This window comes from Trachurus japonicus, chromosome 10 (assembly GCF_045865225.1).
Source record: "Trachurus japonicus isolate A0001 chromosome 10, Traja_1.0".
Lineage (NCBI taxonomy): Eukaryota > Metazoa > Chordata > Actinopteri > Carangiformes > Carangidae > Trachurus > Trachurus japonicus.
The window spans coordinates 22,407,196-22,423,458 of NC_140916.1; the positions used below are offsets into that span (position 1 = coordinate 22,407,196).

The 16,263-nt window shown below is 41.4% G+C and overlaps 1 protein-coding gene across 9 annotated transcripts; it reads left to right on the forward strand.

The window, feature by feature from the left end:
• The first annotated feature begins 1,837 nt into the window (after positions 1-1,837).
• On the forward strand, positions 1,838-15,974 carry LOC146980024 (UDP-N-acetylglucosamine--peptide N-acetylglucosaminyltransferase 110 kDa subunit). 9 transcript variants are annotated; one of them, XM_085790092.1, is made up of 23 exons: positions 1,838-2,199; positions 3,716-3,896; positions 4,714-4,957; positions 5,127-5,195; positions 8,583-8,699; positions 8,802-8,881; positions 9,084-9,279; positions 9,384-9,524; positions 9,619-9,719; positions 9,915-10,068; positions 10,977-11,078; positions 11,199-11,378; positions 11,718-11,876; positions 12,012-12,101; positions 12,279-12,404; positions 12,570-12,740; positions 12,845-12,961; positions 13,240-13,410; positions 13,541-13,588; positions 13,967-14,119; positions 14,217-14,484; positions 14,614-14,737; positions 14,831-15,974. In XM_085790092.1, exons 1-23 carry the CDS (start codon positions 2,163-2,165, stop codon positions 15,009-15,011), a joined length of 3,210 nt encoding a protein of 1,069 aa, XP_085646218.1. In that variant the 5' UTR covers positions 1,838-2,162; the 3' UTR covers positions 15,012-15,974. The 9 variants fall into 9 exon arrangements, with proteins under 9 accessions (XP_085646218.1, XP_085646219.1, XP_085646220.1 ...); XM_085790093.1 differs by having other exon boundaries at positions 14,217-14,469; XM_085790094.1 differs by having other exon boundaries at positions 3,746-3,896.
• The last annotated feature ends 289 nt before the right edge of the window (positions 15,975-16,263 follow it).

Here is a 16,263-nt window from a genome sequence, read left to right on the forward strand (position 1 = left end):
ATGCACAGTATTGGCTGTATATACACACAACAACAACAACAGATGAATAAAACTGGGTTCTTCTATAGGCTCATTTGGGACACAGTTGTATTTAAATGTAACATTATCTTGAATGTCCCTGGACAGCAACATTATTTGTTATTAGCAAAGAAAACAATGAAATAAAGAAAATGCATCACCCCACAACAAATGCAATATCTTTTGAATTATTTTGTAGCTATTTTATTGCCTGGTCCCTGTTCTGTTTTGAAAGAAACTCGATGGTTCTGCACATCTCCATCACTGAACCATGTAGGCTACAGCCTACACTGAATGTTTGCCTTGTTCATTTCGGTGGCCTACTGCAATTTTTCATTTTAGTGTAAAGTAGAATAGTAACACCCACCACTAAATGGGCGATTCCACCAAAAGAGTGCCATTTCTGTCCCCAGCATATTAAATGTATAAAAACATGTAATAATATAATATAAATTGCATTTAATTAATAAACAAAGCACCATACACATGAATCACTGTAGAAATTAAAGATATATAATTTTTAATTACTATAAAAAGGCTTTCAAAGCACTGAAACATAGCCTTTGTTGCATGTCCCCAGAGCCAAACGCTATAGTTTACCACAATGCATTATGAATAAAATCCTTCTAAAATCTCTTTTTTTTTGCATATTAGTGTGACTTTATATTATATCTACACTTATATAACATTTTTTAAATTAAAACCTAATTATATTTTGGTTAAAATTTACATTTTAGTCCCGTCCCCAGTGCTGTTACCCGAACACATTCTAGGCCTACACTCTAAAAGTTTTGGAACATTCCACCAGTGACATGTTCTGCAGGAAGTGACATCATTTAGGTCTTTTGAAAGTCATGGGAAGACCAAAATTAAAGTCTGTCATTTATTTTTCCTGAAATTGAATGATATTGTAGCTATGTCAGGGTCCGTCACTCTTAAAACTCATTCCTGTTACCTAAATTATCTCTAGACAGTGTTTGTTGATATCAAAAGTAAAATATTCAGTTAAATCCTAAGAATGTGCTCTGTGTGCTCAAGCTATTAGTATAGATGCTATTTGGCTAGATTTCACACAATTGCTGATTTTATGCTAAAAACTCATTGCTGTTACCCTCATTGCTGTTACTTTTTCTTCAAAAATGCAATGATAAAAGAAGCAATAAATTAAATAAAGTAGCCTGAGATTGACCAGTACTCATTTTGAATGAGTAAATGTGTATATTAAAAAATTCTATACTGAAATGGAATGAAAAATGAAGTTTAATTTTTAAGAGTTACAATGAGCAAATGGCACTCTTTTGGCGGAATGACCCAAATTTTCTTACTGAATTTGTTGTGGCATAGGATACTCGTGTCAAAATGCAAGGTGAGTTGAGGAGTTATCTAGTCTGGTGCATCCTATGCAAGACTGCATTTTATTTCAACATCTAATAATAATATCACGGTATGTCCCTGCATAATTGATTTGATTTGTTGCTTCACATACCACAGGCCCTGGCTCTTCTGTGCAGATGCCATATCTTGCTGAAATCAAGCGGGGTTTTTTCTCACTAGAGCGCCTTGATATCATCTGCACTCTGTCTCACTGCAGCACTGTGTCCTTCCGCGTAGTAATATTTCCAACCGGGTAATTTTCCGGTGGTGAAACTTACAACCAATTGTTAGCAAACAGTACTTCAAACACATTCCATATTAAATATTAATTTACCTTTACCATGAATATTGCAATTATACACACATTTTTAGATAATGACGTTTTTTGGATCTAGTTTCTGTAAAAAAAAAAAAAAAGTCAGTTCCTCCCCCTTCGCCATTTCATGTTTCATAGCTGCGCTATTGTGAGGAGAAACCAGCCGAAACAGTGAAGTATTGGTACATCTTAAACTAGTAAACGTTAGGCTTTGTAATGAGTTTAGATGATTGATTATTACACAGCTATTCGGTAACCTATGTTATATCAATATTAAGCTCTGTGCAAGGAACGGAAAACCCGGTTAGCTAGTGAGCCTGCTTAGCCTGCTTGGTAACGTGCTAGCTGGCCGCGGCCGACAAAGACAACTGCTGGTCGCACATTTTTTCTCCGAAGCTGCCTCCCTCAAGAAGACACATTGACGACCACCGTGCAAGACACGAAGACCGAGGAGATGGCGAGCTCAGTGGGAAACGTGGCTGATAGCACAGGTTGGTTTGCTAATGTGTACCTAATGTGAGCTATGGCGAGTAACGTTAACGTAACGTTAGCAAAGCTGCGAAGACGGCAGATGGGACCGTGCTGGATGAAAGCAAAAGCAAGCGAGCCGCTTTAAAAATCGTTTTATTACCCTTTATAACGGGTAATTGTTAATAAATGTGTTCATAATAAATACGACCACATTGACAGCGTTTGGCCGAGTTTGACGGATCGACTCGAGCTAATGCTAACGTGTCTTAGCACAATATGTAACGTTAGCACTAACCGTATCTTAGCTTGTTGGACAGCGTATACACGTTTGCTAGTTTCTGTCTGATTAATCTTGTACAAGTGTACACACATACAATAACGTAAAATCCCAGGTCGATTTATAAGCATTTAATGTTTTCGTGATTTTTTGCCTATTAGCAAGTGCTGGTAACGTTAGCTAACACGCAGCCCACAAGACATCCACACGCCTTTGCATTTTGCTACACACTAGACTAGAAAATGGCTTCCTCAGATAAAACACATCGCACCACGAAGCCCAAATGGTTCTGATGATGATCATGAGATGATACTGTTCATGGACACTGAGGGAGAGAGAGAGAGGGGGCCCTGAAGCGCGTCTCGCGGTAAAACAGGCCGTGTGTGCATCTCTGGTGGCGCAGGTGCCCAAGGTTAATGGCTGCAGGTTTTTTTCTACAACACTGATGTAGATAATATGATCCCAAAACTGATAAGCATAAGGGATTTCCACTGCTTTTTATTGGGCTGATCCTCGAACCGGCCATGGACAGGTCTTGTCTTTAAGATAACTGAACACGTTTATCCTTTGTGTATAGAAACATTATTACGTAATCATCATGGATGGATGCACCTGATCTGCTATGATCTGAGTGCATGCTCTGGCATCGATGCATCTGCTTTCAGGTGTGTCCATCCATCGTACGTGGAATGTTCCCAAACCATTACACCTCCTCCACCCTGCTGTACACCATGCATGATGTGTCTTTGGCTTCATGCTGATTATACCACACCCTGAAACGACTGAGCTCAAGTGAGACTGAAGGTCTCTCTTTATTGTCTGTCTTTTTGTTACAAGTGAAAGATGACGACAACCATGACGAAGCAATGGCTAGTGACGTAAATAAGATGATTAATGATAACAAATATATCAAACCCCAAAATAAAATCCCCATGTGTTGAAATGTGAATGGACAGTTAAGCAATTCTTCCTCTAAAATATTATTCAAAATGTCACAAGAATCTCTGAATTGAATCTGGTCCTGACTCTAAGAATTTAAATTAAAACAGTAACTTCCCACATGTCACACTTGATCTCAGTCATCCTTTGATTTACCCATTGCCTTGTTTTCTGTTGATTTAAAATTGTTAGCCATTACTTGTCATTTTGCAGCAATAGGTTCATCTCTTTATTTTCAGTTTTCATTTGTCTGCTTTAATTTCTTCCATCACCTCTAACATGTTGTTTCCCCCCCTCCTTGGGCTGTGTTGGTGCTCCAGAACCGACAAAACGTATGCTTTCCTTCCAAGGGTTGGCTGAGCTGGCGCACCGAGAGTATCAGTCAGGGGACTTTGAGGCAGCAGAGCGCCACTGCATGCAGCTATGGAGGCAGGAGCCTGATAACACAGGCGTGCTGCTGCTCCTGTCCTCCATCCACTTCCAGTGCCGAAGACTCGACAGGTGAGGTGTGGGGGGGAGGGTTTGCTGACCCTATGCACTCTGACAAGGTGGCGTGGTGGTGGCAGAGAATAATAAGTCTCTCTGTGACTTTCAAAGCACACATCTGGGCTTTTGGAGTGGAATCCAAAAAACCTGTCTTCTGGGAGCACTGTTGCTTGGTTTTGTATGGTCTCTTGCTGTCACTTCAGTCATAACACTGAGTAGCAGGGGGACATGCGTTTGCTTTGCAGGTGCCATGGTGAAGGTTTCGGCTGTTGCAGGTCACAGGTTGAAATGTTTGATCTTGTTAACTGGTTTTATTTTAATGTGTCCAGGATCAGCAGTGTACTCCAAAGTGACTATAATTTAGCGCGTTGTCGTTCTTGTATTATATAGAGAATTAGAAAGAATCAGATACATGATATGAAGGAAAATGCTGAAATAATAACATGGTATGGTTTAATAATTTACCAGGTGATCTTTCATGGTTAATTTAGTTAAAATGTTGACACTGTCAGTCAAACTCCACAGTGGCACATATCTTACATTTCATAGGAGTATACGGCTGGCGTAATGATTCATTTGCATAATCAACATTGTAATGATAAACTTGCCAAGTTTGGATGTTGGTGAAGTGTGTGTTTGTTGTGCTGTGAGTTCTGCAGTTATGTTTTCAGAATTTAAGGGATATTCTTTGTTAAAACTTATTGTTATTAACAAGTTTCTCATTCTTCAACACTTGCACCTGCCATCCTGCTGCCTTTTTAAACGCATCGAGCTAACGCCGCAAGCCGCTCCCTTCAGGAATGTAACCCCTCTGCTGATTCTGGTCCCACAGGTCTGCTCACTTCAGCACATTGGCCATCAAACAGAACCCAATGTTGGCTGAGGCCTACTCCAACCTGGGGAATGTGTACAAGGAGCGTGGACAACTGCAGGAGGCCATAGAGCATTATCGCCATGCTCTGAGGCTGAAGCCTGATTTTATTGATGGTTACATCAACTTGGCAGCAGCTCTGGTGGCAGCAGGGGACATGGAGGGAGCAGTGCAGGCTTATGTGTCTGCTTTACAGTATAACCCTGTAAGTGACATTGAAATGCTAAAATTGACAGAATATGTGCTAAAAAGGCGTATATGTATATATATATATATATATATATATATATATATATATACATATACATACATAGATAGATATATTTGAGTCAATACATCAATTGTAGCAATAAAATGATGTTTTTCTTCTGCAGGATCTTTATTGTGTGCGTAGTGACCTGGGCAACCTGCTCAAGGCCCTTGGGCGTTTGGAAGAGGCCAAGGTATGTAACAGCGGGTTGGCATTTGTATAGATGTGTTTGTGGTTCCTTTTTTCATAGATTTTTCTTTTTTTCCCGCATTCATACATTTTCAGTTTGTAGTGTATCCCACTAAGGCCATAGCTGTTGTCCCTTTGTTCCTTTTGAAACTTTTAAGCCACATGGAGTCCTTTCCCTTCAATCCTTGTGGCAAAATGAAGGACAAAAATTTTGTAGCTTTTTCTTATTTATCTGAGTTACAGTGAGCTTCCACCCAAACTCACCAAAAACCATGGAAGTACTGGACCTGCAATGAGTCAACACCCATTTGAGGCAACCAACTTCTCTCTATTTTTTTTAATCATAGTACACACACTTTCTGTTGATTACTTTTTAGACAGTTCCATGCATTTTGTTTTTTTCAGTATAGTTTTTCACTTTTGTCCCTTATCACTTTCTAGCCCCAATGTCCTTTGCTTTACCCCGACCTTTTATTAGAGGTCAGTCCCTCCCCTTTCAGGAAGAAAGGCTGGAGTATTCAAATTGACAGAGTGGATTTGTATTGTAATTTGTTAACCCTGGCCCATGCATTTTCATGTAGTTGATTATGGAGGGAAAATGCTGGCTCGGTCTTTGAAGAATACATGAACTGATGAGAAACTAGTTTAACTTTGCAGTGCAAAAGATAAGATGGTTTCTAACCTAACCGCTATACTCCAGTATTGTTCATCAAGTGCCCAATGACAAGTGTTTGGTCTCAGTTTGCTGTCAGTACATTAGCTGACTTTATGGGTTGTCACCCCCCCCATACCAAGTGTTACTTGTAATCGCCACCTTAAGACTTTCGTTTTTATTACAAGGGGCTCCCCGGGGTGGGTCAAATCTTGAGATGTGGAGTTGTCCTTCTGGTTACAGGCCATCTTATTTCGTGCGAGAGGGGGGTAAAGGAGTGGGGAGGAGCTTCAGGGAGTCACAAGCTCCCCTGCTCTGTCGCTCCACCCCCCGCGCGCTTGCTAAGGATTGGTGGAGTGCGCGCGTAGAGCTGTCTTCCTGACCCTTCAGCCATGCCCCATCGACACTCATGCACACATTAGTTTTAGTTTTTGCTCTAACTAGGGTTGGTAATGAATCTTGTCCAGCTGGTTATCTCTTCTGATATCCACTGCTATTGAATACCATATTAAAGTGTGGGTTTTAGAGAGCACATGTTCAAATGCTTTTAAATGCGTCAAGCGGTGTCAGGCAGACAGCTCGCAATTTGTACTTCACCTCCTGCGTCAGATGCTGGTTTAGAAAGACAGAAGCACGCGCAGCAACAGCGATGACTTCTTTATTTCAGAACTGTGGAGGCTTCTAGATACAAATAATTCAACCACAGACTTTTCTCCCTACCCCATTGGCCAGGATTCAAGAAAGCATGCCAGGATAAAGAAATCAAAGTTTTAAAAATATTTCATGAAAATGCTAAAAGAATAAAATAAAAGCAATGATTAATACTTTTTCCCTTTTCCTTCAAATATGTAATATTATTCCCAGAGAAATGGGATCAGTTCATTTGGGCAAGATCAAGCCAGTAACTGCCCTCCTGTAGTTTGACATGAAAACTAAATTGATGGAGAGCTGGTAACCTGACTAATTAATGGATAAACTGAACAAATCAAAGCCTTTCTTCCCTCCCTATTACCCTTAAGGCATTTCTTTTGTTTTCTTTGAAATGAAACATTCATTGCATGAATGAAAACTAAGAATAGTCTGTTTTTGTTTGTTTGTTGTGATTTGGAACAACCTGTTTTATTTCCATATTTTAAAAAAGAATGTATTGTTTGAGAACTTTTACTAACGATCTTGTTTTCTGATTTTGTCTCTTTTGGTTTTTCCACAACTGATATTGTTATTTAGAAGGTTTCAGGTGGGTGACACTATTCCTGCGTAGGTGCCTGGCGGAAAGGAACACTAGGGCAGCCTCAGTCCTCTCCTCTTCTTCCAGCCAGCTGCGGCCACCACTCTGACAAAGTCCAAAAATATGGTAACGGGTTTGTAAATGCCAACAAAAGAAAAACAACCTCACTTTATGCTTGAGCTCCTCTGTCTTGTGGCTTCCTTTGAAGAGAAAAAGAGAAAAAAAGTAACAAAACAAACTATAGTAAGCATTTCTTAAAATATGCTATACTAATTACCCAATTCTGTATGAAGTATAAAGAAACTTGGAAATGGAAGCAAATAATCGAGAAAAACAGTAAGAACCCTCTAACTCTTACATGCTGGTTATTTTTCCTATTTTGTTTTGTTTTTCCTTCTTTATTTGGAGTTGCAGCGTTCTGATGATGATGCAGATAGTGCGCTGTGAGTCTGCAGTAGCGCAGGGGCTGCGCAGCGATACCCTCCAAGCGACCAAAAAGGCGGAAAGCGCAAGCATGCAACCCCCACCCCCTCACTCCCTTTGGCCTGTTGGTTGTGGACCTCCCCCCGCTCACAACCAGCCTCGCTCCCGAACGCTCCCAATCTCAGACATTGGCATCTCAAAAAGTAAAAAAAACACTTGTGATGTTTTTTTTGCAATAACTCCTTGTTACTTATTCAGTGACAAGTAACTGTTAATTCGCTCTCTATTTCCAAAATGCCCCATGTTTCAACGTCAGTGTAGCCACTGGTTGAGTTCTCAAGTCCCCTCAATCTCTCCCTTTATCCTGAGATATCCCGTGGGGGCTGAGTGTGTGCCGGTCTGGTATTGCAGATGTTCTGTCAGGGGTTGTCGGTCTGCAGCTGTCTTATCAGGCCATTCAGAAAGCGCAGCGGCGAAAGCGCAATGACCTTTGCCAGGAGCAAGGTCTCGCAAGCGGCATATAATGGTGAATTGTGGTGATTGTGGCAATAGACACACACACCGCGCGGTTGCGTTTGTTGCGCATGCATTACAGGGACCATCACCCGCACAAACTGTCTTGTATCCCAGGTTGTGAGATATTATGCCCACGTATGGTAATTGGTGAGATACATAATTATGTTATTGAGTATTTTGGGTTACAACTAATCAATGGACATACAATTTGAAGGCAACCTATGTGTGGGAACCACAAAATTTGGTCAGTGTGGTCATAACTGAAGGATGAGGGCGTACGTGTGGGTGTTGGTTGGATTTGCGCAGCGTAGGAAAAAGCAATGCAGCTTAGCGCGGCAGACTTGTGCGCAGCGAGCCCATGCTGTAGACTCACTTTTTGCCATCATGGAGAATGGTCACTAATTTTACTTTCTCTGCCCTTTTTGTTTTTCTTACTTTTATTCTCAATCTTCTTTGTTTTTTTTATTTTCTTTTATTTTACAATCCCTTGTCCTCCCCTCTACAAACTATACCTCTCCCATTCTACCTCTACTCCTCCTTTCCTGTGGTTTTTCAATTTAAACCTGTTGAAGGCTTGCTACCTGAAAGCCATTGAGACTCAGCCCAACTTTGCAGTGGCTTGGAGCAACCTGGGCTGTGTGTTCAACGCCCAGGGAGAGATATGGCTGGCCATACACCATTTTGAAAAGGTCAGTCGCGCAATCTTTTGGTATCATTTTTCAATCCCATTAGCCTACTTTTCATTGTGGTATATATTGTTCAATGTGGTGATGTTTTGATTCAATTTACAGGCAGTGACTCTGGACCCAAATTTCCTTGATGCTTACATCAATTTAGGAAATGTTTTGAAGGAAGCCAGAATCTTTGACAGGTATGTCTTCATATGTGGTCTTTTTCTTAAAAAGCACTGCCCTGCCAAACCCCACATCTTTATGTGAGCAATTTGTTGAATACTCTCTGAATGCTCCTCCAGCTTCTGAGAAGTTATTTTTTAAAAGATGAGGACTACACTGTCAAATTTCAGCAAGAGACTGAGTTTAATTTTGGGTTCACACCTTACGATCTGTTTCCAGAGCTGTGGCTGGATACCTGAGAGCGCTGAGTCTTAGCCCCAACCATGCGGTTGTCCATGGAAACCTGGCCTGCGTCTACTACGAGCAAGGTCTCATTGACCTGGCTATCGACACCTACCGTCGTGCTATAGAATTGCAGCCTCACTTCCCCGACGCCTACTGCAATTTGGCAAATGCCCTGAAGGAGAAAGGCAATGTAAGATAGTACTTATGTAACTGGGTCTTGAATATCTGTCAGATCTCTTCAAGTCAGTAAGCTTTTACTGGATTTAGCTTTTAAAATGTCATTGCCTTTCCTAGGTGTCTGAGGCAGAAGAGTGCTACAACACAGCTTTGCGTCTGTGTCCAACCCATGCTGACTCCCTTAACAACTTGGCCAATATCAAGCGTGAGCAAGGCAACATTGAGGAGGCAGTTCAGCTGTACAGAAAGGCCCTAGAGGTGAGTTAAGAACTACTTAACGGGGAAGTTTTTGCTGTATATATGTGAGCATGGAATAATAGGTCTGGTCTTGTTCCTTTTTGTTTTTCATCAGGTGTTCCCAGAGTTTGCAGCAGCCCACTCTAATCTGGCCAGTGTCTTGCAGCAGCAGGGAAAGCTTCAGGAGGCCCTCATGCACTACAAGGAGGCCATCAGGTTTGTTTGTCCCACCACATGCTGAACATACAAATTCACAAGTTCAGTAAAGTTTAACTTGGAAAATATTTTTTTTTCTACTCTCAGTCTGATGGAGATATCAGTAAATCAGCTGTGAATGCCACTTTTTCTTTTCTTTTTTTTGAATAATGTTCTTGCAATGGTGTTTATACAAATTTTCCATCTGATTTTTAGAATCAGCCCCACATTTGCTGATGCTTACTCAAACATGGGCAATACACTGAAGGAAATGCAAGATGTTCAAGGAGCACTTCAGTGCTACACCCGTGCCATCCAGATTAACCCTGCCTTTGCAGATGCTCACAGCAATTTGGCCTCAATCCACAAGGTACAGATAATTCTTGTTTTAAGCTTTGACATTATCCCTTCTTGTTTTTCAGCTAAGCTTAAAGATTGTTTATCAACTTTGACATGTCTTAAAAGAGTCCTGGGGTTCTAATTTCGTACCAGGCGCAGGTGAGGCGCACACTGGCGCAGTGTGGTGAACCCCACGCAGTATTAATTTTAGTTCACCTGTCCCGGGTTGTCATGTGTTTGAAGCCTCGTACCGGACACCCAGCAAAGTACTTTGATTAGTGTCAGGATGCGGAGGGTTGAGTGTCCAGTAGAGCAGCAGGTTAGTGTATCTGTACTGATAAGGAGTATCAGTATCGATAAAATCCTAACGATATACATCCCTAGTGCCGAGATGGGTGTGGCGGCGCAGTAGGGGGAGCTGTCGACAGATTCAGCTTTGCGCAGTGACAATTTGCGCCGAAGGTGCACTGAAAGCTTGCCAACTCCAACCTGGTCTACTTAAGGCGCAGGGCAGAGCACAGCTGGTCAAATGGTAATTTGGCTGACCTGCACACGTCACCAAAACCTCACAGGCAGATTTCCACAATGTCCGGCACATTTCATGTGTAATGTAATGGATATAATGGAAACTCAAACTGAGTGAATTAACACAGCTGAAACTGTGGTTGGCTGAGAGAGATGTGAACTCGTTAGCTTGAATCACAAACAGCCTTGGTATCAGATAGTGAGCATATATTCAGCATCTCTCATTGGAACTTGGCGATGCGTCCTTTACACACAGCTGCTTCTGATTTCATCCCCATTATGCATAGTATTTGTATATGTTGTGATCTGTGCATACTACTTATCTTTGTTACACAGGGTTTAAATATAGGTTACTAAATGTGAGTGTCTATATTAGTGGAAGTTTTGTATTCCAATGCTTCTTTCTTCTTTCAGGATTCAGGAAACATCCCAGAGGCCATTGCATCTTACCGCACAGCCTTGAAACTCAAACCAGACTTCCCAGATGCTTACTGCAACCTGGCACATTGCCTGCAGGTTCATAAATACTCATATTTATCAGCTATAACAACACAGTACAATACAAGAAGTAGCTGTTGATATTTTTGTCGCTGTTGAGTATCTCCATTAAATTCTGTTATTCTTATCATTCTCCAGATTGTGTGTGACTGGACAGATTATGACGAGCGGATGAAGAAGCTTGTGAGCATAGTGGCTGACCAGCTAGATAAGAACCGTCTGCCTTCAGTGCACCCACACCACAGCATGCTGTACCCACTCTCTCACAACTTCCGCAAGGCAATTGCTGAGCGCCATGGAAACCTTTGCCTGGACAAGGTACACAAAATGATGAAAGCAAGTAACATTTAATTCAATTTTTGGGAGAATGGAAGGTGGCTGGTGATGGCAGTGGCAGTCTGCAGGGCTATGGGAAAGGTAAGGGATGGGCAAGATACTGGATAGTTAATGGTGTAGAAAAAGGTGAGAGCTGGTTGGTGAATGGGCTGCTTGCAGTGATAATGATATGTTATGAAGTTGGATGACTTGAGATTGAACTTTGACATTTTTTGACTCAAAATATTTGATGTAACTCAGTCAAACTAGGAACTGGTTGTTGCTTGCTGTAGTTGTACACCTAACACTCTTACACTCATGCTTGCACTACTTGTTCCTCAGATCAACGCACTGCACAAACCTGCTTATGAGCACCCAAAGGATCTGAAGTCCAGCGGTGGACGTCTTCGTGTTGGCTATGTCAGCTCTGACTTTGGCAACCACCCAACTTCGCACCTGATGCAGTCCATTCCTGGAATGCACAATCCTGAGAAATTTGAGGTAGGTGATCTTTACTGTCTACACAAAAACATAATTTCATTTGACAAGTATTCCTTATAATGCTTATCACTGGCTTGCAAATGTATTTAACATATGATAATTAATCATATTATAAATATTTTTTTTTCCCTGAAGGTGTTCTGCTACGCACTCAGCCCTGATGATAGCACTAACTTCCGTGTGAAAGTGGTAGCAGAGGCTCATCATTTCACAGACCTCTCACAGGTAATTTATGACCTGCCGTTATTTCTTTATCAATATGTGTATAATTACTGAGAATCTATAAAAAAATGTAAATGCTTGACATAATCCTAATCCTTTGTCATTTTAACAATGTCAGAGACGTTGTAAGTGATGTCACAAGTAACTTGTTTTTACTGAAACTGGTACTTTCTCCTCTAGATCCCTTGCAATGGCAAGGCAGCTGATCGTATCCACCAGGATGGAGTCCACATCCTGGTCAACATGAATGGATACACCAAAGGAGCCAGGAATGAGCTGTTTGCCCTCCACCCTGCCCCCATTCAGGTACGCTCCCCTTGACACAAAGCTGTTTCATGAGGACCGACGTCATCAGTGCCTATGCAAAGGGATAATTGAAGCATTCAGTCCGATCTGGGAATTCAATAATATTGTATATGGTTCGCATCAAAGAAACAGCAAATCATTTTTGGTCTGTTTACCGTCCAACAGGCTATGTGGCTTGGTTACCCAGGAACCAGTGGGGCTCCCTTCATGGACTACATTATCACTGACAAGGAGACGTCACCTATGGAGGTTGCTGAGCAGTATTCTGAGAAACTTGCCTACATGCCCAATACTTTCTTCATTGGAGACCATGCCAACATGTTCCCTCACCTCAAGGTTTGTTCTTCCTTGCATTGCTGTACCCTAACCCTTAAAAGAAAAACAATTCAAATATTTGTATAGTTATGATGTTTGAAACATTTGTTTTCTTTCATTCACAGAAAAAGGCAGTGATTGATTTTAAGTCTAATGGACACATCTTTGACAACCGCATTGTTCTTAATGGTATTGATCTGAAGGCCTTCTTGGACAGTCTGCCAGATGTCAAAGTGATAAAGGTAAGTTAAGAAAAGAGATATCTTTTTTTTTTTTTAATCCATATCATTGACAAACCAGTTAGTCAAGTGTGAGTTGGCCATTGCAGACTGAGACAGCATGGTTTGATTATTTGTTTTTGTTATGTCCTATTTCAGTCGCGATGACAAAGGAGAATAATGCAATTAATAGCTTATTAGTTTTCTTTTTCAGGTTTGAGGTACTGAGGAAACCTTGGTGTGAAATCTGCTTCAGATTCATTAAAAAATGTGTTTACATTGAAACTTTTCTCTTTGACCAGATGAAGTGCGACAACAACCAGGAAGCTGCAGGGGACACAAATGGAGCTCTGTCCATGCCTGTGATTCCCATGAACACAGCAGCTGAAGCAATCATCAACATGATCAATCAAGGCCAAATCCAGGTCACAATCAACGGCTTCACTGTCAGCAATGGCTTGGCGACCACACAGGTATGTCTCACTAGGACACAATTTAGAAAAATAAATGAAAATAATGAGATGCGTAGCATGGCCGAAAGTTTCTACGAATCCTGAAACAAAGGAAAGAGCAGCGATTTAATTTAGCTTGCTGCTTTTCCAGATCTTGTCAGGAGATGAGGTTGTAGTCTCTCAGACTGTGTCTACGCAGGTATGGTGATTCATGAAAGTAAGGTGGTAGCACAGAAATGTTGGTGGGGGTAAATGCTGGCACTGGGGGTTGGGTTAAAAATTAACCTCACTATCTTTTTATGACAACAGATGAATAATATAAAGTGTGTATGATCTAGAGGCATCAGTGGAATATAATCTTTATGGTGTAGTCACCTGAAACAGACAGTTCTCTTCAGGAGCCTCGAATGAGCCCCTCATGTTTACAAAGGAAGCAGGATGGGTTGGGTCATTGCTACACGGCACTAAATCCTACACACTGATCCTCTTATGTCAGTTGGTTCAAACAATCGGCACCAATCAAACGGAGGCATAGAGCCAACTCCATCATAATACACTGCCTTGTTCCCTGTTTTAGATCAATAACAAAGCTGCCACTGGAGAGGAGGTGCCACGCACCATCGTTGTGACAACCCGCTCCCAGTATGGCCTCCCAGAAGACTCCATTGTCTACTGCAACTTCAACCAGCTCTACAAGATTGACCCCCCCACTCTTCAAATGTGGGCCAACGTAAGTGACACAGCCTCGGTCATAACAACTGCTTAATTCCTCAACTTTGTACTGAGAATCGCTTTAAAAAAAAAAAAAACTCCCTTTTTTGTTTTAGATCCTAAAGCGTGTGCCCAACAGTGTGTTGTGGCTTCTCCGCTTCCCTGCTGTGGGTGAGCCCAACATCCAGCAGTACGCTCAGAACATGGGTCTGCCTGGCTCTCGCATCATCTTTTCTCCTGTGGCGCCTAAAGAGGAGCATGTGAGGAGGGGCCAGCTTGCTGATGTGTGCCTAGACACTCCTCTGTGCAATGGTCACACCACAGGCATGGATGTCCTCTGGGCTGGAACACCAATGGTCACCATGCCAGGTGATGACTCTACACGTAAATCTTTTTATTTTACGCAAAATAAATTGACAACACATACAACAAAGTTTTTTGAATTTCATTTTGGAACTAGTTCCAAGATATTATGACTGCTTTCTAACTAAAAATCTTTTTTTTTTTGTTAAGGTGAGACCCTTGCCTCTCGTGTGGCAGCTTCACAACTCAATTGTCTGGGCTGCCCTGAGCTAATAGCTCATAGTCGCCAGGACTATGAGGACATAGCAGTCAAACTGGGCTCTGACATGGAGTAGTAAGTAGATTCTGATCTCGTGCCATTTGAAATACAGTGTCTTTTTTCTTTTGCTAAACCATGAAGTCTGACCATATTCTTTGGCTTTCTCAGCCTGAAGATGGTTAGAGCACGCGTTTGGAAGCAGCGGATCTGCAGCCCTCTCTTCAACACCAAGCAGTACACAATAGACCTGGAGAGGCTCTATCTCCAGATGTGGGAGCACCATAGCAATGGCAGCAAGCCAGAACACCTGGTCAAATTCCAAACAGTAGAGACCAGCGAGAATGCCTGAACTGGAAGTACACCAATTCCTTCTCCCTTTCACCCCAGTCATGTTCAGTCCCTCTCCATCATCTTCTTTTCATCACCCTAGCTTGAATGGTCACTTTCCACTCCAGCCCCTCTCCCGGAATGATTGTCTCCATTTCTGTCATTTACTATTTACGGGACTCTTACTTGTGAAGGAGCCTACAGATATACACATCTGCCCCCACAAATATTTGTCACACATCTGCATTTCCTGAGCCAGATGACACCTGAGACTTTCAGGCACCTTGTCTGAGACTCTTGTCCTAAAACACAATATATTTGGTCAGCATGAGAGGATTGTGAATGCTACCCCCTTCAGTTCTTGGATCAGTGGATTCTGTTTCTCCTGTCAGTGTGCATACAGGACTAATTGCAGCTTGTGGGGAGTATGCCCAGCCATCATTACTTGTTGATCTATTTATAAATGGATAAAGAGTGTTGTGTGTTTTAAAAGGACAATGTTGCACCATGAAAATTGTGACTCTGACTCAAGTTTCATCAGCTTTAACATGCATCTGTAAAAACATAGATTGCAAGTGCTCTTTAGTTTGTCTTAAGCTGTTATTAAATGACTGCAATTAGTAGACATGCAAGTTCTGAGGAGGATGGTCTAGATCAAGGCTTCTTCCTCACTTAATGCCAACTTTTACTAATTTTGTTGTCAAGGAATATGTTCAGTAGCTGTTGTCCTGTTTGATGTCACCCTCTGCTCTGTAATTGAATTGGGAAAAGATGGACAGAGTAGTTTCAAGTCATTGGAAAGGGCCTACATTTCAGTTCAGATGTCAGAGCTGTTCACAAATTGATCTTGTTTTTTAATCACACAAGGAACGGCCTAGGTAAGTATTTTCTAAGCAGTTTTTGTTTTTGTATTGTCCATTAACTGTATGCTGTCAATGATGCCATGAGGCTCTAAATATAATGAAAAATAAAGAGATGGCAAAACAATGTGTTGTATTTTGCACCCACTTGACTCAGCTGTTGGTAGAAACATTGACTGATAAAGCCAACAGTTTTCTTCTAATTCTTCTTAGTTTGGCATTACTATGTTTGCATGTCCAGGCAGTGGAAAATAAAATATTAGAGTATCATTAGAAAAGCCTATTATTTTTCCTGTATTTTATTTTGTTTTTGTAGCATTATTTATACTTGATAGAATCCATACTCATTGACAAAGCACCTACTAATTCTATGCTAGTTTGGAGATACTTTAGTAATAAAAGTAGGGTGCAGTT

Coding starts and splice junctions, on each gene's coding strand:
- LOC146980024 (XM_085790092.1), top strand. CDS start 2,163: ATGGCGAGCTCAGTGGGAAACGTGGCTGATAGCACAG. Junction 5,196..8,582: donor GGCGTTTGGAAGAGGCCAAG/GTATGTAACAGC, acceptor AACCTGTTGAAG/GCTTGCTACCTGAAAGCCAT. Junction 13,411..13,540: donor ATGGCTTGGCGACCACACAG/GTATGTCTCACT, acceptor CTGCTTTTCCAG/ATCTTGTCAGGAGATGAGGT.